At 46.1% G+C, this 24,123-nt stretch overlaps 1 protein-coding gene across 1 annotated transcript in view; it reads left to right on the forward strand.

Moving 5' to 3' along the window:
• Positions 1 to 7,478: 7,478 nt before the first annotated feature.
• Positions 7,479 to 24,123, forward strand: part of USP46 (ubiquitin specific peptidase 46) — a 40,366-nt gene continuing 23,721 nt past the window's right edge. Inside the window, exon 1 of the mRNA XM_032224581.1 lies at positions 7,479 to 7,968. Coding sequence (XP_032080472.1) covers positions 7,933 to 7,968 — 36 coding nt within the window. The 5' untranslated portion in view covers positions 7,479 to 7,932. The remainder of the gene's footprint in view (positions 7,969 to 24,123) is intronic.

Below are 24,123 nucleotides of genomic sequence, written 5' to 3' on the forward strand. Positions count from 1 at the left end.
GCTCCAGCTGTTCCTCTGCCTCACTGATGTCTGACTCTGAAGGCAGCTGCTAACTGGCATACAGCTCTGGCACCTTCTCTGCCTCCGACACAGAGCCCTCATCAGAGCCTTCCCCAGACTCCAGGACTGGCCCATCTTCCTCCCCAACCTCCTCACTGTCCGAATCTGCTGCCAGCTCTGCTGGCCGCTGGCGGGCCACAATACTACCTCATCAATGAGCTGTGGATTTTGGGATTGTTGCAGCTTACGTTAACGCTGATAAATGATGTCGCTTGAATTGATGGGGAGAGATGGACTGAAGGCAACCTGAATTGAAGAGTACATTAACAGCAATGTTAGTTAAGCTGGAGAGCAGCCTAAACTGTTGGCATTTCCCTCATCCACATAACAAAACGCAAACTTTATGGTAATCATAGTTTGGCTGGATTTGCCACCAAAGGGGACCAGTAAGCCACCAAAAGGAAGTGCGATGTCTTTATTTGACTTTTCAATAGAATTATATAAGCCCTGCTGAGTTATAAATAGTTCTTTTGGCCTTACCACACAGGGAGGAAACACAAGGCTGTTTGTTTGTTATGAAGGAATACAATAGGGACCATTCTTCTGTGTTCTTAGCCTCCCAACTCTTCCCAGCATTCATTGGCCAATCGTTTTTTAAAAAAGGGAGAGAAAATAGATCTCGTAAGTAATGCCTGTTTTTATCATGAATTATCCAGGGTATTTCTGGATAACTCCATCATACATATCCAGGGTATCCCTTTGCAACAAAATTTACAAAAAGTTGTAAAACAAGGCAGTCGAATTACTTGCTGTGTAAGCCATTGTGGGACCAATTCAATTTTAATACTTTTGAGATCATAATTTTTAAAAAATTATAGCTCAGAGTTAGTGAAGCCCCGCAGTTAAATCTGTACATGAGGATTTGAGAAAGGTAAATATAATTTAGGAAGAAGTTATCTTGGGCCATTTCCCCACAAGGGCCATGATTCTGAATAAATGGAGTTTAACCTTCCAAATTCCCCCGTCAAGAATTCTGCGAATTGAGGCGCAGTGTCCCCAAAATTGCCAGTGTTGGAGAATATAGTTTTAGTCGTGTTTCTGAACCTCAGCTATTAGAAGATATGTGGACTTCAACTCCTAGGATCCCCCAGTTAGAATGGCCAGCTGGGAAACTCTGGGAGTTGAAGTTCATGGGTCTTAAATTGCCTCTGGTTAAGAAACACCGAAGTAGATTTATTCAACCATCATAAACTGAAGACAGTATTCCTCAACCTATGACCACAATTGAGCCAACAAATTACGTTGCTAAGCGAGACAGTTAAGTGAGTTTTGCCCCATTTTATGACCTTTCTTGCCAGAGTTGTTAAGTGGATCGCTGCAATGGTTAAGTTAGTAACCCGGCTGTTAAGTGAAACTGGCTTTCCCATTGACTTGGCTTGTCAGAAGGTTTCCAAAGAGGATCACACAACCCCCCAGGACACCACAACCGTCACACCACTCAGTTGCCAAGGGTCTGAATGTAGATCCCGTGACCGAGGGGATGCTGCAACGGTCGTAAGTGTGGGAAACGGTCATAAGTCACTTTTTTTCAGTGCCGTTGCCACTTTGAATGGCCGCTAAGTGAACTGTCGTTTTTTTTTAAAAAAATTAATTTTATCAATTTCATATATACATTCACAATTATATGATCTCATAACTGTTATTAATAATATGTATTTATAACAATTTTTTCCCTACAGTTGACAATATACTTGAAGATTGCTTTCTTACCATCCCATAGATCCATCTTATCTTACAACGGTCCTACTTCTTCTTCCCTCCCTCCCTCTTTCCTTCCCTCGTTTCTTCTCTCCTGCTCTCCTTCCTTCCCTCCCTCCTTCCCCCTTCCCTCCTTCTCTCCTTCCCTCCTTCCTTCCTTCCCTCCTTCCTTCTCTCCTTCTCTCCTTCCTTCCCCCTTCCTTCTCTCCTACATTCCCTCCTTCCTTTCCTCCTTTCTTCTCTCCTTCCCTCCTTCCTTCCCTCCTTCCTTCCTTCCTTCCCTCCTTCCTTCTCTCCTTCTCTCCTTCCTTTCCCCCTTCCTTTCCTCCTTCCTTCCCCCCTTCCTTCTCTCCTACATTCCCTCCTCCCTTCCCTCCTTTCTTCTCTCCTTCTCTCCTTCCTTCCCTCCTTCCTGTCGTAACTTGAGGACTACCTGTAATGAGAATGGTCTGCCGGGGGTGGGGGTGTTTACCAGTAGAGGCTATAAGTGACAAGTAAGTGACGAATGACAAAGCTTGAGATCCCATCAAAATGCCGAGAGATTTCCCAGTTGCATCCTTCCAGGAAGGTCTATCCCGCATTCAGGATGATAAACATTTAAACCTTAGTGAAAAAATGTCAGAGAGGCCAAATTAACAAAAAAAAAGCAAGCTCAAAGATTTCCAGAGCAGATATGAATCTTTTTTTAAAAAAAGTCAGATTCATGCTTTTTTTATTCTTTTGCCCAGGTGAAAATGCAGACAGTTCCTATTTTTAAAAAGTCCGAGAGGCCAAATAAACAAAAGAAGAAAGCTCAACCATTTCCAAAGCAGTCTGGAATCTTTTGTTAAAGTCAGATTCATGTTGGTTTATCCTTTTGCACAGACCAAAATGCATACAGTTCCTGTCTACGATCAGAAGTCAGGCTAGAACTTCCACGGTTAAGCAAAGCAGTCCTAAAACGAGTCACATCCCATATTATGGTGTTGGTTGAGTGAACCAAGGGTTTGTTAAGCTCTTCCCCAGGACTCTGTTTGCTGAAAGCTCCCTGTTGTGGCCCACCAGTGGCCGGCGGAGAGTTGGCAGCAGAGTCGGACAATGAGGAGGTTGGGGAGGAGCATGGGCCAGTCCTGGAGGCTGGGGAAGGCTCGGACGAGGGCTCTGTGTCGGAGGCAGAGATGGGGCCAAGGCCATCTGGCAGTTCTCAGCTGCCTTCGGAGCTACATAGCAATGAGGCAGAGGAACAGCTGGAGCCTGTTCCCAGTGTGCGCATGCACAGAGTTGCCAGAGGGAAAAAAACAGCTAAGAAATCAGGGTCAACTTGGGAGTAAAGCCACAGGTGGACGGTGAATGGCCCCTCCCATAGGAAATAAAAGAGGAGCGAAAGGGGAGTGGGCTTTTGTAGGAAACAATGTGTTTGTTTGTTCATTTGTTTCAGGAGTGTGAAGATCTGTCCGTGAATCTCAGAGACTCTGGGCCAAATCTTTCCTTGGCGTTTGGAAAATATTTGCATGGCAGCTTTCCAAGACAGATAAGGTCTGTGGTCATAACTCCACCTTTGAAAGACGGTTTACCAGGCCTTTGCTGAATGTGAATGAGAGGAATTCACATTCATTTAATAAAAGGGGTTTTGTCGGGACCAAGAATCTGCTTGGTGCTTTTTGGGGAAGCCTACGTCAGAACACAGCCTGGGGATGATGTGAGCCCAGGATGCTGCAACTGAAACTCTACGCCGGTTGCCGAGCGCAACATTTTGATTACGTGACTGATGTCTGCAACGGTCATAAATCTGAGGACTAGTCCCAAGTCACTTTTTTCAGCACCGTCATAACTTCGAATGGTTGTTGAAATGAACGGCTGAGGTTTTTCCTGCAGAGAAAGTGCTGTGGGCAGAGTATCTTCTTTTAATATCTCAGCTGTAGAGCCTGTGCCCCTGGTTCTACCTGTTGGACTGGAAGGAATGACTAATAAAACACTTTATGCTAATACAACGCCAGCCGGTTGAGCCGACAGCATTGAATTTAGACTCTTGTTTTGCTGAACGAGGAGGGCAGGTGCCCACAAACCGAAAGATAAAAAATGGAATTAGGAATCCCTGGTTATTGAGTGCAGTCACAACTTTGCTTCTATAGATCTGGAGGGGGTATAGGTAGTCCTTGACTTACAACAGTTCGGTTTTTTTATTTATTTATTTTACTTTTTAATAAATTTTTATTTTGAACACATAAGCACATCAACAGAAACAAACACATAACTTAAAAACAACATAGGAACAATAAGTTCCATCGTATATCATACCGCAGCTCCGAATCGGTTTCTTTACAGTTAGTATTTTCCCTACTATACATTTCTATCTTTTCATTCATAATCTCCTTGTTCGTTATCCATTTTTATGTACAATTCTTTATTTAAGATTTAAGATTTAAGATTTAGTTTATTTGTATGCCGCCCTTCTCCGGGAGGGACTCAAGGCGGCGAAGAACTCAAAGGGGGAAAAAGGGAACATAAAACACAATACACGTGATTAAAATAAACAAGAGTCATACAGCCATACAAGTCGAGAGGGGAGGGGAACTCATCAACCCCAGGCCTGCCGGCACAGCCAGGTTTTGACGGCTTTCCGGAAGGCCTGGAGAGAGGTGAGGGTCCGAATCTCCACGGGGAGTTCATTCCAAAGGATATTTATTTATACCCAGCTACTAATGACCCAATATTATTTACCTATATTATGCTTTATATTTTTACTGTTATTTATTCCCTTACATACAGATTATAGATATACATCCACATAATTATTCTTTTTCTTTGCCATTCTTATATTATTATTATTCCATTTGGAAGGTTATAAGGTATAGTTTGAAATGCTTTGTTTACCATCCTTCGCACCTGCTTGACACCACCTCATTTTCTCTTTCTTTTCTTTTCTCCCTCCCTTCCCAGTTCATTTTAGTGACCGTTCAGTGGAACTGGGAAAAAGTGACTTATGACCATTTTTCAGAGTTATGACCTTTGCAGCATTCCCCCATTGCACACGTGATCAAAATTCAGATGCTTGGCAACTGGTTCGTATTTATGACGGTCGCAGTGCCCTGGGGTCGGGCGATCCCCTTTCGCGACCTTCTGACAAGCAACGTCAATGGGGGAAGCCCGATTCGCTTAACAACCGGGTTACTACTGCAGTGATTCACTTAACAACCGAGGCAAGGAAGATCGTCACATGGGGCAAAACTCCCTTAACAAATGTCTCACTTAAGAACGGAAACGTTGGGCTCCATTGTGGGTCGTAAGTCGAGGGCTACCTGCGTATCCAACGCAGACACAAACGACACAAACACACAAACAGAATGTTCCCATCCCAGGCCCAGATTGCATGAACTTTACAGCCCAAATGGCTGGTTAGGCAATCAAAACACTGAAAAACACCTTGAGAAAATCAGGCACGTAGGAGGCAGCAGTAGAAGAAAGCCTGCAGTTTTAGGGAGCAGCTCCTTCGGAATACGTCTCTCCCTACGGAAAACGTGGTGCCGGAGAATTCTGCAACCTCTTCCTTCAAGATCGATAAATCGAAGCAGCGTCTCCGGTGAACAGCCTGGGGGCTCCTGTGCCGTTGTGAGAAAAATCTCATTTATTCATGCAATCCTCGTAATGGGAGATGCTGCGGGCTGCTTTTAAGCAGGCGCTTTCCCACGGTCTTGCAGGGTTCAGTTCCCCAAAGGCAAATTGCTCTGGGAGAGAAGGGGAGAAGCGGGCAAGAAGTTTCTGCCGGGATGGATCCCGCCTGGCAGTCAAAACTTCAGCGCCAGGCTTCAGGCGTGCCTAAGGAGCCACCCAGTGCGTGCAGGTACCAGGTAGTCCTCGACCTATAACCGTTAGCTTAGCGACCGCTTGAAGTTACAACGGCACCGGGGGAAAAGTGACTTAGGACCGTTCCGTGCACTTGTGACCCAATCCGCACACTTCTGAACGTTGCAGGAGCATTCCTCACGATTCTCGCAGGCGTCGCACAATTTGCACTTGGACGCTTGACGAACTGATTCACATTTACGACCGTTTGCAGTGTGCCCCGGAGGGTGTGGGGCGGGAGGGTGTCACGTGACTTCCCCTTCTGCAACCTTCTGACCAGCAAACAGGAAGCCAGAATTCACTTAACAACTGCCTGACCGATTGAATGACCAGCGTGATCCACTTAGCAAATCCCTCACTTGGCAACCTAAATTTGGAAGGTTGGGGCTACAAATTTCATTGGTCTGAAATGGCATAGAGCAGTGGTTCCCAGCAGTGGTTCCCCTTTGGGGAAAAGGGCGGCATATAAATGTAATAAATCCAAATCCCAAGCCCCACAGGGGGGGGGGGGGGCAGTTTGATTTTTAACTGGGGCAATTGGAACCTTGTTTAAATCAAGTGAATGGCCTTTTAGGCTTTCTCCGGAGTGGGTAGAGTTCACTTTTTGAGTAAAGTAAGAATTATATGGGATGGGGGGGGGGGGGGAGGAAATCGGGATTTTAAAGATGCTTAGACGGGGCATGGCCCAAAAAAAAAAAAAGGATTGGGAACCACTGGCCTAGAGTTTCCTGCCTGAGCAGGGGGTTGGACTAGAAGACCTCTAAGGTCCCTTCCAACTCTTGTTACTCTAAACAAATTAGAGTCTTCCTTCTAATTTTAGGATTCAAATTCTAAAGGGGGTTGGACTAGAAGACCTCTAAGGTCCCTTCCAACTCTTGTTACTCTAAACAAATTAGAGTCCTCCTTCTAATTTTAGGATTCAAATTCTAAAGGGGGTTGGACTAGAAGACCTCTAAGGTCCCTTCCAACTCTTGTTACTCTAAACAAATTAGAGTCTTCCTTCTAATTTTAGGATTCAAATTCTAAAGGGGGTTGGACTAGAAGACCTCTAAGGTCCCTTCCAACTCTTGTTATTCTAAACAAATTAGAGTCCTTCTAATTTTAGGATTCAAATTCTAAAGGGGGTTGGACTAGAAGACCTCTAAGGTCCCTTCCAACTCTTGTTACTCTAAACAAATTAGAGTCCTCCTTCTAATTTTAGGATTCAAATTCTAAAGGGGGTTGGACTAGAAGACCTCTAAGGTCCCTTCCAACTCTTGTTACTCTAAACAAATTAGAGTCTTCCTTCTAATTTTAGGATTCAAATTCTAAAGGGGGTTGGACTAGAAGACCTCTAAGGTCCCTTCCAACTCTTGTTACTCTAAACAAATTAGAGTCTTCCTTCTAATTTTAGGATTCAAATTCTAAAGGGGGTTGGACTAGAAGACCTCTAAGGTCCCTTCCAACTCTTGTTACTCTAAACAAATTAGAGTCTTCCTTCTAATTTTAGGATTCAAATTCTAAAGGGGGTTGGACTAGAAGACCTCTAAGGTCCCTTCCAACTCTTGTTACTCTAAACAAATTAGAGTCTTCCTTCTAATTTTAGGATTCAAATTCTAAATTGAATAGGCGACGTAAAGCAGGAGGAGGAAGAGAAGGACGGTGAACAGCGGGTCCCGGAGCTCCTGAAAGGCACAAATCCCTCTTCCCAGCGCCGTTTTCGGCTACGCTCCTCTCCTCCTCCTCCTCCTCCTCCTGCATCGCCTCTCTAAGACTGGCCTGGTGGGCGGGGATTGCCTTTCTCCTCCCGGGAAAGGCCCGCCTCCCCGCTCGCAATTCGTCCTTCCCGAAAAGCGGCCGCGGCGATTGGCCGCCGTCCACGTCACCGGCGGGGAGTGACCGTCCTTGCCAAACCCGGCCGCCGCCGCCGCTGTCAAAGTGGATCCCGGGCGCTGCGCTGCGATGGAGAGACGGGAAGCGGCGGAGCGGCCGGCGCGAGGGAAGGAGGAGGAGGCGGAGGAGGAGGAGCGGGAAGAAGGCGAAGGAAGGAGGGAAGCGGCCGAGTGAGGAGCGGCCCGGCCCGGGCAAGGCAGGCGAAAGCCCCGAAGCGGAGTCCTCCGTCTGCGCCGCTGCCCTCCTCTTCCTCCTCCGCCTCTTCCAGCCATGCTCTGCCCGGCGCGCTGCAGCTGATCCGCCGATGCCCTTCGGGCGCCTGCCCGCCTTCGGCCTCTCCCTGCCGGCTGCTGCAACCGCCTCCCGCGGGGCCGCTTCTCTCTGCCTCCGCCGCCGCCGCCTGAGCTCCTGCAGCCGCGGCCATGCGGGCTTTCCCCTTCTGAAGATGGCGCTGGGGAACCGCGGCCCCCGTTAGACTCCATGACTGTCAGAAACATCGCCTCCATTTGTAATATGGTGAGTGGAAGGGCGGGCGGAGGCCCCGCGGGAGAGGCGGGGACGGGTCACCTCCGGGGGTCGTCAGGCAGGGGAGCCGCCCGGCCGGCAGGCACGTCCGGCAGGAGCAACTTTTAAGCGGTGTTGTGGCGGTCGTTAAAGCTTCACTCCCCCTCCCTTACGGTCGTTATGCGGGGACTGGGTGTTTCGGGCATGGGGGGATCGCTGCAAGAACGGTCGTAAGCGAGGGTCTTCTTGTAAGTTCTGCGTCCACAGGGAGTCCTTGACTTATGACCACATTATGGTCATTAAGCAGGAAAGGGGTGCCTCGGGGATGGGGGATTGCTGGAAGAACGGTCGTAAGCGAGGGTCTTCTTGTAAGTTCTGCGTCCACAGGGAGTCCTTGACTTATGACCACATTATGGTCATTAAGCAGGAAAGGGGTGCCTCGGGGATGGGGGATTGCTGGAAGAACGGTCGTAAGCGAGGGTCTTCTTGTAAGTTCTGCGTCCACAGGGAGTCCTTGACTTATGACCACATTATGGTCATTAAGCAGGAAAGGGGTGCCTCGGGGATGGGGGATCGCTGCAAGAACGGTCGTAAGTGAGGGTCTTCTTGTAAGTTCTGCGTCCACAGTGAGTCCTCGACCTATGACCACATTATGGTCGTTAGGTGGGAAAGGGGTGCCTCGGGGATGGGGGATTGCTGGAAGAACGGTCATAAGTGAGGGACTTCTTGTAAGTTCTGCGTCCACAGGGAGTCCTCGACCTATGACCACATTATGGTCATTAGGTGGGAAAGGGGTGCTTTGGGGATGGGGGGGGGGATGGCTAGAAGAACGGTCGTAAGTGAGGGACTTCTTGTAGATTCTGCATCCACAGGGAGTCCTTGACTTATGACCAGAGTGGAGCCCAGAATTGCAGTCATGAGGTTGTCGCGGTCATTAAAGCAACCCCAAGTCTCCCCATTACAGTCATTAGGTGGGAAAGGGGTGCTTTGGGGATGGGGGTCTGGCTGGAAGAACGGTCATAAGTGAGGGAGTTCTTGTAGGTTCTGCATCCACAGGGAGTCCTTGACTTATGACCACATTATGGTCATTAAGCAGGAAAGGGGTGCCTCGGGGATGGGGGATTGCTTGAAGAACGGTTGTAAGTGAGGGACTTCTTGTATGTTCTGCGTCCACGGGGAGTCCTTGACTTATGACCAGAGTGGAGCCCAGAATTGCAGTCATGAGTTTGTCGCGGTCGTTAAAGCAACCCCAAGTCTCCCCATTACAGTCATTAGGTGGGAAAGGGGTGCTTTGGGGATGGGGGTCTGGCTGGAAGAACGGTCGTAAGTGAGGGACTTCTTGTAGGGTCTGCATAAGTCCTCGACTTATGACCACATTGCGGTCATTAGGTGGGAAAGGGGTGCCTCGGGGATGGGGGATTACTGGAAGAACGGTTGTAAGTGAGAGACTTCTTGTACATTCTGCGTCCACAGGGAGTCCTTGACTTATGACCACAGTGGAGCCCAGAATTTCAGTCATGAGGTTGTCGCGGTCATTAAAACGACCCCAAGTCTCCCCATTACAGTCATTATGCGGGAACTGGGTGCCTCGGGGATGGGGTGGTGGTGGAAAAAGGGTCATAAGTGAGGGACTTCTTGTAGGTTCTGTAGCCACAAGGAGTCCTCGGCTTATGACCACAGTGGAGCCCAGAATTGCGGTCATGAGATTGTTGCGGTTGTTAAAGCGATCCCGAGTCTCCCTATTATGGTCATTATGCGGAACGGGGTGCCTCGGGAATGGGGTGGAAGCCTTGGGTTGCTGAAAGAAGGGCCGTAAGTTGAGGAGTACTTCTACAGATGTTGTGCCTCGACTTACAACCACTGTTGAGGCCAGAATGGTGGTCGTGAAGGAGTTGCGGTCGTTAAACAAGCCCGTCTCTCCTCATTACGGTCATTATGTGGAGCAGGGTGCCTCAGAGATAGGTAGGCCCTGGGTTGCTGCAAGAACGGTCATAAGTTGAGGACTACTTCTCCAGCTGTTGTGCATCCAGTCCTCGACTTTCGACCACAATGGAGCCCCAAATTTATGTCACTGAGTGAGACATAGGTGAGATGGGTTCTGCCCTATTTTACAACCTGGCCACCTTTGTCAAGTGAATCGTTGCAGTTGTTAACTTAGGAACACGTTGTTAAGTGAATCTGGCTTCCCTCATTGACTTTGCTTGGCAGAAGGTCGCAAAAGAGGATCACATCGCCCTCGGGAAACTGCAACCGTCATAAGTGTGAGTCAGTTGCCAAGTGCCTGAAGCTTGATCACATGACTGTTGGGACGCAGCAACAATCATACAAATGGTCAGAAGACCCTTTTTTCAGCGCCGTCGTAATTCGAACTGTCAGTAAGCAAACTGTTGTTACTCGTGGACTGCCCGGCTGAGTAAGTCCTCGACTTATAATGGTTCATTTAGTGACCGTTCAAAGTTACAACGTCACTGAAAAAAGTGACTTACGACCACGTTTCACAGTTGCAACCTTCGTAGCATCCGTGCGATCCCAGTGATCAAAATTCAGATGCTTGGCCACTGGTTCATACTTATGCCCGTTGCCATGCCTCTGGGTCACGTGACCCGCTTTTGTGACCTTCCAACAAGCAACATCAACGGGAAAGTCAGAATCCCTTAACAGCTGTGTTGCTAACTTAACAACGGCAGTGATCCCCTTAACAACGGTGGGGGAGAAAGGTCGTAAAATGCAGCTCACTTAACAAATGTCTCACTCAGCGACAGAAATGTTGGGCGCAATTGTGGTTGTAAGTTGGGGGCTGCCTGTATTTGGGGCGGAGGGTATGGATCTGCAGGCAAAGAATTGGGATGCAAGAAATGGCTCTTCCCCATTCAAATGCAAAAGTTGCCAGGATAAACAAAAAAAACCCCCATGAATTCAATATTTGGGGCTGCTTTTTGAGCTCTGAAGGGATGTGGTGGCTCAGTGGCTAAGATGCTGCACTTGTTGATCGGAAAGGTCGGCAGTTCGGCGGTTCGAATCCCTAGCGCCACATAACGGAGTGAGCTCCCGTTACTCATCCCAGCTTCTGCCAACATAGTTTGAAAGTGCAAAAATGCAAGTAGGAAAATCGGAACACTCCTTTTGTGGGAAGGTAACTGCGTTCCGTGCGCCTTTGGCCTTTAGTCATGCCGGCCACATGACCACGGAGACGTCTTCGGACAGCGCTGGCTCTTTGAAACGGAGATGATCAGCACCCCCTAGAGTTGGGATCGACTAGCACATATCTGCGAGGGGAGCCTTTACCTTTAATTTTGGAGCTCTACCTCTGCTTCACAAGGAACTGACCCCGGGTTAGTAATTGGAGCAAGGCAGGAAAGGGGCTTTAACCCCTCTTTGTTTTATGAAATGGCTCCAGGAAGGGGCTGAGCCGAGTTTCTTTCATTGCCCCTGGCTCATACTTCATATTTTGAATATCTGCTCCCCAATCATCAAGATGCTCTCCACTCCTAAATTTGCAGCAGGAAATGTCCAAAAGCTTTACTTTCGAATGGATGGATGGAATAATGAGTCAAGGATGGCGGGACCCATCCTGGGAAAACTTGTTAGCTACGAAGTCATGTCCAACCCATTGCGACCCCATGGACAACGTTCTTCCAGGCCTTCCTGTCCTCTGCCATCCTCTGGAGTCCATTGAAGCTCACATTGGTGACTCCATCCAGCCACCTCATCTCTCTGTCTTCCCCTTCTTCTTTTGCCCTTCATCTTTCCCAGCATGAGGCTCTTCTCCAGTGAGTCCTTCCTTCTCATTAGGTGGCCAAAGCATTTGAGTTTCCTCTTCAGGATCTGGTCTTCTAAAGAGCAGTCAGGGTTGATCTCCTCTAGGACTGACCGATTGGATCACCTTGCAGTCCAAGGGACTCGCAGGAGTCTTCATCTCCAGCACCAGAGTTCAAAGGCCTCCATTCTTTGGCGCTCAGCCTTTCTTATGGTCCAACCTTCACAGCCATCCATTGCAACTGGGGAAACCATAGCCTTGACTCTACGCACTTTTGTTGGCAGGGTGATGTCTCTGCTTTTCTGAGAAAACTACTCACTCTTTAATGACATGAATGGAGAACTGAGTAGCGTTAGATAGAATGAAGCATTAAGCAGAACGTCGAGAGGTTATGTTGTGATTTTGGAAACTCGCTGGGATGCACAATGCTGTGGCCTTTTCTTTTATTTGGGAGCAACTTAACCCAATCCCAGATCGGTAGGATTTTGATTCCCCAAATTCCCCCAGCCAGCAATTGAGTTCAACTTATTATTTTTATAAATATCTCAAGATGGTAAAACATATCCTGCCCTCTTTCCCCCCCCCCCCCACTCCTATTTTCTACACAACAACCATTGTGTGAAATGAGTTGGGCTGAGAAAGAGTAAGTGGGCCAAGATCACCCAGCTGCCTTTCATGGATAAGGCAGGAGGACAACTCACAATTTCCTGCTCTTTAGCCCAGGGCCTTAACCACTGAAACAAGCACATTGTAGTTGTCCTGGATTAGTCCGACCACATAGGGAAATCTTAGTCCTTAACCCATATCACTTGATTAGCATCACCTTGTTTCATTGATGGCCAATAACGATGCCTTACTACCGGTTCGCAACCCATGCATGCCCCAGACATGTGCTGGGCGCATGTGTGTTGTTCAATATAAATGATTCTTTGCGCAGACACAGAACAATTTACAGTGAACTGCGCACCCGCAGATATTAAAATCCAAAATGGCGACGGCAGCGGTGAGGGAGCTGGTTCAGGGGCGTGGCAGGCCTGGGTCGCTGCCGGTTCTGCGACCGAGGCCTGAATCCCACTTCCGGTTCGGCTGATCCAGGAGCAACCCACCTCTGTCTGTGATGCAGTTGGAAAGTGCATTGGTGGAATGTATAATTAAAAGGGACGAAGGGCAAGATTGTACATCTGGGTTAGCCTCGGAACTGTTTACAAACAGGGAGTGTTCTCTTCATTTTGATTCATCATGGAGAGCCGTTCGTGAAATGAGGATTGTAATAGTGTCTTGAGTTGTGGATATGTTCACAATCACAGGCTGATCAGACTTGTTTCAGAAACAGGTTTTAGGTTGGGTGCTGTAATCAGTTACAAAAACATCGCTTTTGAAATCAGCATCTTGATTTTATACCCAGAGTTATCCTATTTTGGGGTTATGTTATGTTCCTTTCATCCAAAAGTGTGTTGCTGATTTTAATAGGAAATTAATAAAAATATCAGGCCAACTTCAGTCTGAATTCTCAGACTCGCACACATGTATCTAGAACCAGTTCATTGATAACTTTTTCCTGGTTTTGGCACTGTTGTGAATCACAGCACATCTGAATATAATGCAAAATATACTTTGGGAAGTCGAACTGCAAATGTATTTACATAATATTTTTCCTGCGGCCTCAAACCCCTTTCCCTCTCACAGTAATCCTATGATTATTTTAAACAATGGTGGCTTATGGCTTGCCCAAGCAAATGTTTTGATTTTTTTTCCTTAAATAGGCGTCTGTTAAATATATTACGACAGAAGCTTTCATGGGCTGAAATCCATTTCATCATGTCTATGGTTATGCTCTTACACCTCTTGCTCATGTCTTTCACACACATGGCACACAAGGGTACACATAAAAAAAAACACATAAACAAGCCATAGGGGGAAAAACCAGTCAAATGGCAGAATAATCTGACAGATTGAGCATAAAGGCAGAGATGGACAAAATGACCATTACTAAAAGGAATAAGATAGTGCCTGCACGCAATCCTAATATTTCTGGTAGAACAAGCAGGCAGATTTTTGTTTGAATATAAATGGGTGGAATGTGACATGAAGTACACACACTCTGCCTAAGATGCAATACAGCACAGGTTCGAATCCCAGTAAAGATATGGCTAGCTGATGAGAGCTAAATAGCTTGAAATAGATCTATACTAGTCTCCCTTTATTTATTTATCAGCACAAATACAACATAGATAGATAGATAGATAGATAGATAGATAGATAGATAGATAGATAGATAGATAGATAATGTTTTTGTAGATTTTCACGGGTGTAGGTGTGCTGGTCTTGTTGTATTCTGGTCTTTTCCCGTGTAAGATTGAGATTGGCTTGGCAACGTTTCAGCGAGGTTTCACTCGCCATCTTCAAGCTGGGTTTTGGGCTTAAAGTGTGATCGGAGCTGCCGTCTTTCTATAAATCTTTGGTGGGGGGGTGTGGAGTGCCGGCTTTGTTTCAGTAAGTGGAATGATTGGTTGTGTGGTTGTATCATGACTGGTAGATTGGTGCTGATTGGTGCTGGCTGTGTGTCCGTTGTTTTTTCGTGTTGTAACAGCCTTGGTGGTGGGTGGGGCTCGTTTGTTGACTAGGGCTTTTTTCCGTGTGTGTGTGTGTGTGTGTGTGTGTGTGTATGCTGGTCTTGTTGTATTCGAATCTTTTCCCATGTAAGATTGAGATTGTCTTGGCAACGTTTCGGCGAGGAGTCACTCACCATCTTCAGGCTGGGTTTTGGGACCCAAATACAACAAGACCAGCATATGCCGTCACCAGCTGCTCTTCTGGTTTAAAAAACAGGCTGTTTTCCGGGCCTTTTTTGGGCTGTTTCCAGGCAGAAAACTGGCCTGAAAATGGCCCAAAAAGTGGCCTGAAAACAACCTGAAAAAAGCCCCCAAAACAGGCATGCACGCACCAGCATGCTGCTCCAGAGCCGCAGTTTGCTGACCCCTGGTGTAGTGGATTAAAATGAAGATATTGCGGGACAGAAATGCCTCTGGATAATCTGATCTTCATTTAAGACCTTTCTAGCTGACTGTGAACGAGCTGTTATTTCTCGATGTTTCATCCCTTTATACAGTGGTGGGATTCATTTTTTTTACTACCGGTTCTGTGGGCGTGGCTTTGTGGGCGTGGCGGGGGAAGGATACTGCAAAATCCCCATTCTCTCCCCACCCCGCTAACTTGCTTCCCAGCTCCGTTCTCCTGTTCGGGGCAACAAAAGATCAGCTGGGAGGCAGCGGATGGGGGGGGGGGGGGCAGCCTATTTGCCGGTTCTCCGAACTACTCAAAATTTCCGCTACCGGTTCTCCAGAACCTGTCAGAACTGGCTGGATACCACCCCTGCTTTTATGCTTCTATGAGGTGGCACTGATTATTTTTTTGACCTGCCATAAAGGGTTGTATCAGGGCAGCCTTTCCCCAGCTTGGTACCATCCAGGTGTATTGAGTCTGTAACTCCCAGAATTAATAAGCCAGGATTAATGAGATCACAGATCATGCTAAGGAAAGGGCTATCCAAACTTCATTGGACATTATTAAGGCCGTGACTAAGTTGTTCTGTTGTGTTTAGGGGAGCTTACATGTAGTCTTTTAATTTTCCCAGTGTGTATTAAAGTGGTGCAAGAAGAGGAAGACTGTGTAATTATGAAGTGTTATTATTGTGCATTCCTTTCTGTAGAAATTGTATTGCATTTGGAGCAGCCTCCAGAAAAAAAAATGTTCACTGTCTACACATTCCTCAGGAAGGTGAGAAAATCACTGTTGTCATCATTGTTATTGTTATAAAATTTAGCTGGGAGAGGGATAAGAGATAGACTCTGAAGCAGGGCAAATACTAAAGAGTTTAACCACCCAGTCAAGTATTACTGGCTTCAGAGCATTAATTCAGCAGCTGAAAGATGACCAACCACCTGGAAGTACTCCACATAAACTGAATATTCTCTTCCCTAGAAATCATGAGGCAGTGGCGGAGCAGTAATAGTAACAGGGGGCCTTGGAGGTCATCTAGTCCAACCCCCTGCTCACACAAGAGACCTCTACTATTTCTAACAAATGGCTGTCTTAAAAGCCTCCAGGGACTGGAGCATCCACAATTTAGGAAGGCATTGTTATCACTGTTAAGAATTTTCTCCTTTAGTTCTAGGTTGCTTCTCTCCTTGATTAGCTTCCATCCATTGCAGTGGTGGGTTTCAAAAAAATTTGGAACCTACTCTGTGGGTGTGGCCTCCTTTGTGGGAGTGGCTTGTCGGCCATGTGACTTGATGGGAGTGGCTTGCCGGCCATGTGTTTTCTCTCTCTCTCTCTCCTTCCTTTTGTCTTTCTGTCCCTTTTTTCTTTTTTTCTTTCATCTCTCTCTCACTCTTTTTCTTTCTTTTTTCTTTTTTTATTTATTTGTTTCTTCCTTTTTCTTTCTCTCTCTCTTTGTGTCAGTCTGTCTGTCTCTGTGTCTGTGTCTGTGGGTGTGGGTGTGTGGCAGTGCTGGGTTTCAAAAAATTTTGGAACCTCTTCTGTAGGTGTGTCCTGCTTTCCGGGTCTACTGGTGGAACCTCTTCTAACCGGTTCGGTAGATTTGACGAACCGGTTCTACCGAATAGGTGCGAACTGGTAGGAACCCACCTCCGATCCATTGTTTCTTGTCTTCAATTTCAATTTGTTACAGCCACAACAGACTCTGAACAGAGTACAAAAACAATGAGAACATAAAAGCAGACACAGACCAGATTAAAATTATCTTGGCCTGGCAAGATTTTAATGTTTAAAAGAGGTGGTCTGGATCTCTCTGGGGGAGGAAAAAAAACTAAATTTGATAAAACTCAAGATTTATTTTTTTTTGCATTGTAATAATTTTCAAATTTCCACAACCTTCATTTTTTTGCCAAAAAATAAAAAAATCTAGTAGGAAATCAAATAAGCAAGCAGAATAATGAAGTAGTGTGATGTAATCAGGGGCTTCTGTAAAACTGAATTCAAGTTTTTAGTTTTTTTTAGTTTTATTAAGCATTTATAGGCCGCCCTTTTCCCTGAGGGGACTCAGGGCGGCTTACAATAATAGGGGAGGGGAGTGCAGGACAAAACACAAAAAGAAAATGTGAGTAAAAATAATTAGCGGTAAAAACACAACATTCATTCAACATTCGGGAGGGGCGAGAGTAAAGTCTTATCCCCAGGCCTGACGGGATAGCCAGATCTTGAGGGCTGTGCGGAAGGTTTGGACGGTGGTGAGGGTGCGGATCTCCACGGGGAGATTGTTCCATAGCGTCGGAGCTGCAGCTGAGAAGGCTCTCCTCCGCGTAGTCGCCAGTCGGCACTGGCGACTACGGTAGAAGTTCAGAAACTTCTACTTAATGGCTTTCCAATAAGGCCTGATTGGTCCGTGTAGGAAGAAGATTGGAGAGATGTATGACAGTGTTCCATTGTTCCTCGATTATGATCTCCTACAGTGTGTGTCTCTCCATCACACGTCAACTTCCAGTTTGTCACTGTGTTGTGTGATTGCGGAAGTTCAGGAAAATTATTTTTCACCGCTACTAACAATCTCCTCTTGAAGAAATCTGCATGCCTTCCCCACCACTGTCTTCCCCGGGAATCGGAACTACACCTAAAAGCCATTTATTGGAATTCAGTGTAAACATTTCAACATGCTACATTAGTTTCCAATGGTTACAGCTACTTGGAGGCTGAGATGAACCATTTGTCCAGGCTTCCCACCAGCCGCAGTTGTAAATCTCATCTCCCCAAACATAATCCCTTATTCAAGATTTGCTTTACTCCACAAAAAGCTCAAACACAATACTACTCAGCAAAAATTAAATCTCTTTGCTGCAAACAAGAATAAAGCTGAATAAGCAGATACTGCAGTACAAGGCCTAGAATAGGACTGCAGTCTAGGATTTAAAATGTAAAGTTTTTCCTTCCACTTTTCCCGGTGAGCAGATACTTGGCTGTTTTCTCGATGACTTTAGAAAGCATCTCATCTATGTTTTTCTTCTATGATCTAACAGTTTTCTCTTACCCTGGGAAGAACTGATTCCTGCCTCAACAGCCTTGTTCCTACAGTAATGTTTACCATTTCCCTTTCCTGCGACAAGAAGATAAATAAATCTCATCATGTTTTATATAAGAGACCTAAGGATGGAGAGTCGGGCCTTTGAGGTAGACCAGGCCTGGGAGCCAAAATTATGAATGCTAATACTACCGTGTTTCTCTGAAAATAAGACAGGGTCTTATTTTCTTTTGACCCCCTGAAATAAGCGCTGGACCTTATTTTCGGGGAGGTCTTATTATTTTTGAGGTGCAGGAGGCAGTGAGTGTGGTGAACCTCATGGCTGCTGCTGTGTTGCAATATTTTTGGGGAGGGCTTATTTTAGCATATGTACTCAAAAGCCTGATTGGGCTTATTATCCAGGGAGGTGTTATTTTCAGGGAAACAGGGCACTTTTATTATAAGGTTACTGTTCTGTCCCCCCCTCCGTAAGGTGAGTCACCTCGACACAAGATTACCGCTAGACAATTTATTCACAGTAAATTAACACATCGACAAGACTTTGGCAGCAACCCAGACTTCCACAGATAAGAAATACACACCAGAGCTTCTCCAGCTTTAGTATAATAGTTGAGTCCTGCAAACAGCCTCCTCCCAAAGTCTCTTCTTATATACTCTCTTGGGAGGAGCCTAATCACAACCACCTGGCCCCAATTATCTTCCATATCTCCGTAGTTGCTGTTGGCGCTTATCTGCCCGTCTTTGCCTGGCGTCCAGGACCAACTCCTTTAGCTCCTCCCCACTGCTCCAGGGCCTGACATCAGGGACCAACTCCCTTTGACTTTCACCACTGCTCCATGCCTCAGGCGCCTCCTGGTGGCCAACCAGCCTCTCTGGTCCCTGCTCGGAGTCTGAACCCTGCCCAGGGTCCTCCACATCTTCCAGAGCCGACTCATAGGGTCCCTCGCTATCGGAGTCCATCGGCAGCTCCAATGGCTCCTGCTGGCCCACAACAGGTTACTATAACAGAATTTTGCAAAGTCTGGATGCATATCCCAGCCTCTCTCCCTTTGTTTCTGAGAAATACCGTGTTTTCCCGAAAAAAACGACCTGCTCCAAAAGTAAATCCTAGCTTTATTTTTACACATGCGTCCAATATAAGTCCTACCACCCCCAAAATAAGCCCTAATTAAGATCCTGCCCACTCCAGGGTGCGCTAGTAAAAATTAAGCTAGTGTGGGGATGGGGGAGCTGCCCTACTACTTACCTTCGGATAGTTGTAGCCAGACTTCGCACCCCTTGGCCCATTTCTCATGCAGTCAGCAAGTCTTTCCCAAAGGCCTCTATAGCCAATAACAGAGCTCTCTTATCAGCTACAGAGGCCTTCAGAAAGCTTTGCTGGCTGCAGAAGAAATGGGCCGAGGTGTGCAAGGCTGCAACTATCTGAAGCCGAAGAAGTTCTTGAAGGCCTCTTGACAGCAAAAAGGAGGCCGGGGGTGAGGCAGGCAAGTGAGGTGAATCAGTGGACAAGATACCCCCCCCAAATAAGACCTTGTGGTTTTTTTGTGGCAAAAAATATAAGACTCTTATTTTGGGGGAACACAATAGAGAGGGTCAGGGCTGAGACAGAGCCGAGGTGGCGCAGTGGGTAGAGTGCAGTACTGCAGGACACTTCAGCTGACTGCTATTTGCAGTTCAGCGGTTCAAATCTCACCGGTTCAGGGTTGACTCAGCCTTCCATCCTTCCGAGGTGGGTAAAATGAGGACCCAGATTGTGGGGGTGATATGCTGACTCTGTAAACCGCTTAGAGAGGGCTGAAAGCCCTATGAACCGGTATATAAGTCTAACTGCTATTGCTATTGCTATTATCTCAAATTACATTTCTGCCTTGGATTTAGATTGATATTATCCGATTGCTGCCTTATTTGTGACTCTTCCTCCTGTTTTCCCACTCTTCCTTGCAGAATTCTTCTAGCTCAGTAACAACCTTAGGTTCTCTTGCATTTGCTGCAAGAATTTCGCAAAGCAAATTTTTAACTACCACGTTTCCCCGAAAATAAGACAGGGTCTTATTTTCTTTTGAACCCCCTGAAATAAGCGCTTGACCTTATTTTTTTGGGGGGGGTCTTATTATTTCTGAGGTGCAGGAGGCGGCGAGCGTGGTCACCTCATGGCGGCTGCTGTGTTTGCAGTATTTTTGGGGAGGGTTTATTTTTTGGGGAGGGCTTATTTTAGCGCATGCGCTCAAAAGCCTCATTGGGCTTATTATCTGGGAGGTCTTATTTTCAGGGAAACAGGATAATAATAATAATAAAATCTGAGGACTGCGAAAGCCATTCTAAAAATATCTGTTTTTCTTGAAGTACTTGATGGTAGTTTTAGAGCTGTGTTTTGGATTGTTCTTTTGTTGAATAATCTTTTAAACTACTGTTCATCTCTCAGGGAATTCATTCACGTGTAGAGTTTTGCCATGCAACACCTATTTTCTGCACAAACCGCAGAAGTGGAATGAATTAAACCCAGCCTGGTTTTTCTACCAGCCAGCTCATTTGCTCATTTGATCAGTCCAATTCTAGATTGCTCGTTTCTTCTTCCAAGGCAGTATATAAAAATAACTCACTGTGATTCTTTTGTATGAATGGGAAAGACAGAAATAAATGGCATTCCTAATTGCACCCCTTCTTCCTTTTAAAAACCAAACTCTTTTTTGATAACCTTATCTGAAGTCAAGCCTCCGAAGAATATCCACAATGGCTATTTTGGTATGATGTCAGCTCTTTGAGGTAGAACCAAACTTAGAAATCAACTCCATAAGTGGCTAAAATTACTTTTACTTGACAGTAGCTATAATAATGCGGTGTGTTAGGTAAGCTCCCCGTTGGGAGAGCGAGTACGTTCAGCGAAGCGTTGTGAGAGTTGTGTTGGAGAACACACAAACCAGCATACAGAGACACTGCAGCTTAAATAGGCTTTTACTTTCATGGAAATAGAGGTATCAGAGTCCATCAAACAGTCCAAGTCATACACGGATAAGACAGTCAGTCATCAAATGTCTTTCAGTTAAGAGATAATCCAAATAACATAGTCCAGTAACATATAATCAGTCCAGTAATCAAGGTTTGCTAACAGTTGCAAAACTTACAATAGCTCACGGCACTCAGATCAGCCCAGCGTCTAACAAACAGAGAGAGCGCTAACAGTCGTTCTGGCTCCATCTTATGGCCGATTGAGGAAAACAGCAACCAATCACATTTTACAGTGTGATTTAAAGTAACAGTCACACCATTGTTACATGATTTATATATTGCCAACCCAACCGTTAGAATTATATTCCTAACACAGTGGCTCAGTGGCTAAGAGACTGAGCTTGTCGATCAGAATGGTGGTTCGAATCCCTAGCGCCGCGTAACAGAGTGAGCTCCCGTTACTTGTCCCAGCTTCTGCCAACCTAGCAGTTCAAAAGCATGTAAAAAATGCAAGTAGAAAAATAGAGACCACCTTTGGTGGGAAGGTAACAGCATTCCATGCGCCTTCAGCATTTAGTCATGCCAGCCACATGACTAGGGGGACGTCTTCAGACAGCGCTGGCTCTTCGGCTTTGAAACGGAGATGAGCACCGCCCCCTAGAGTCGGGAACGACTAGCACATATGTGCGAGGGGAACCTTTGCCTTTTAGCTATAATCTTGCAAGCCTGGTTGTATTGTACCTCCTCTTCCTTCTGATCAATCAATTAGGAAGGTGCTGTCTGAACCTCTTCAAAAATACTATCTGTTTCTTGTGTTGTAGGAAGTTATCACCCAGCCCTCTCCCAGAAAATTAAATACCCTAGGAAATATTGAAAAGGCAGAATATTTCTCTGGATGTGAAAAGGAAGAAACATGCTTCAAAAGGACAGAGTAACTCTCCCTGCAGCTTCCTGCCCCCACCCACTTTGTCCATGAGCCATTAAAGCCTGAGCTAGTCCCTTTACATAACAAAGAGTTCTCCCCTTCAGCCCCAGGGGATGGGATCAAGGCATGATAATATTGGCCCTTTACCCAACTGACCACACGGCATCTGAGAACTCAACCAAACCTGGACTCAGCCTAGAGAGCTGCCCCTGCATGGCCCCATGGGAGTCTGACAACCAATCAGAATACATTTCTTACACAGGAACAGGAAACAGATAGGTGGGACCGAACAGATTATAAAAAGCCCTGCAAGCCCCTCCCTTGACCCTTCATCTTCACCCAACACCTGGAAGCATGTGATCACCTTTTCCCCCCCAGGACCTCAAGCCATGCGATCCTGTCTACCATTAAACATTAAACCATCTTTCTAAGCAGCCTCCATGCCTCCAGTGTCTTTTTCCCCACTTGGAGCCGAACCCCAGAAGGACATTTTTTCCAACAGTGTATTTAAAATATTTCTTGACACCTCACTTTGGCAACAGAGTGGGCATCACTCCATCATGGTCAACTTCCTTACTCTCTACATGAATCCAGGTGTGACTTCTAGTGTGCTGAGTTTGGGGGGGGGGGAGAGAGCTCAGCAGAATGAATGAGTTGAAGATAAACTATGTAAAGGCTTTCTTATTGGAACAGCTACAAGCATGGATACCCACCAGATGCAGAAAATCAAGATCCTGGCCAGAGCATTGCAATTGAACTTCCGTCCAGCATTTTTAATGTACCATCATCTTAATTATTATTATTTTTTTGACCCTCCTTTATGGATGTTCCTGTTTGGAAAGAAGGACACATTTAAAATCTTGTGTAGCCTAGATCCGACAGATAATTTTTGACAGCAAGATGAAATTTAAAGAAATACATGACATTGTATTAGGAGCTCCCACCTACAGGCAAGTTGCTTTCATTTTTTAAAAGCCTGCGTGCTTTCTGCAATTATCTGGTTTCACTCTCATTCTGCCATTCGACTCTTCTGAAAACATTCTCTTACTGGGGTGGGGAGGGAAAAAAAAAACAGAGTTTCTCTCTTAATCCAAGCAAGTAAAAACATCCCATTCCTTGCAACTTAAGACAAACTAAAATAGCAGATAGGGAAAAAAAATTGGATAAGATTATGAAGCTAAATAAACCTGGACAGCAACAGTAAAACTGGGGGAGTGTTTATTTTTGTATGTTAGTCTGGGGAAATGATTGATGGCAGGTTAATGGATTTGGTTGGGGAGGGCAGGCAAACAAACCATCTTCCTTTTAGCGGTTTATTCCAGTTTCTTTCTTCAAAAAGAATGGATCTCGTGCTCTCCTCCTCGTTTAAAGTTGCCGGCATTCCCATGCTCATTTATGGTTATGACGATATGGATAAAAAGCCCCTTTATGAGTTTTTTGAAGACCATATTTCTTTTCTTTTATTCATTTGGTTTATCAAACGTGTACAAGATAGCAGGCATAAGTATGAACATTGACATGAACAAAGGAAATGAGTATAAATAAACGGGGACAGTAGGACAGGGACGGTAGGCATTCTGGTGGGCTTAGAGCCGAGGTGGCGCAGTGGGTAGAGTGCAGTACTGCAGGTCACTTCAGCTGACTGCTATGTGCAGTTCAGCGGTTCAAATCTCACCGGCTCAGGGTTGACCGCCTCCTGCCGATTACCTCCCAAAGACCCATTAGATCCCACAGATTAGGCCTCCTCCAAATTCCATCTGCCGGCCAATGACGGCTGTCGTCCACCCGGAGGAGGGCCTTCTCTGTGGCTGCTCCGGCCCTCTGGAACGATCTCCCCGTGGAGATTCGGACCCTCGCCACCCTTCAGGCTTTCCGCAAAGCCGTCAAGACCTGGCTGTTCCAGCAGGCCTGGGGCTGTTGAGTTCCATCCCCTACTCGAATTGGTGTGCTTGTTGAGACCTTTTAAATTGTTTTGTATTGTTGTTTGTTTCTGTTGCCTTCCCTTTTGTATTGTCCCACCCCCCCCTCCCTTAGTTTTGTTAGCCGCCCTGAGTCCCTCGGGAATAGGGCGGCATACAAGTTGAATAAAACCTAAACCAAAACCTGACTCAGCCTTCCATCCTTCTGAGGTGGGTAAAATGAGGACCCGGATTGTTGTTGGGGGCGATATGCTGACTCTGTAAACCGCTTAGAGAGGGCTGAAAGCCCTATGAAGCGGTATATAAGTCTAACTGCTATTGCTATTGCTATTATGCATGCCCCCTTTATGGGCCTCTTAGGAATGGGGTGAGGTCCAGGATAGAAAATTTAAGGTTGAAGCTGTAAGGGTTAGAGGATGTAACAATGGAGTCGGGTAGAGCATTCCAGGCGTTGCTGAAGCCGTATTTTCTGCAATCGAATTTGGAGCGGTTTACCTTGAGTTTGTATCTATTGTTTTCCCGCGTTATTAATGAGGTTGAAGCTGAAGTAGTCGTTGACAGTAGGACGTTGTAGCAGACAATTTTA

This window comes from Thamnophis elegans, chromosome 9, assembly GCF_009769535.1.
Source record: "Thamnophis elegans isolate rThaEle1 chromosome 9, rThaEle1.pri, whole genome shotgun sequence".
Lineage (NCBI taxonomy): Eukaryota > Metazoa > Chordata > Lepidosauria > Squamata > Colubridae > Thamnophis > Thamnophis elegans.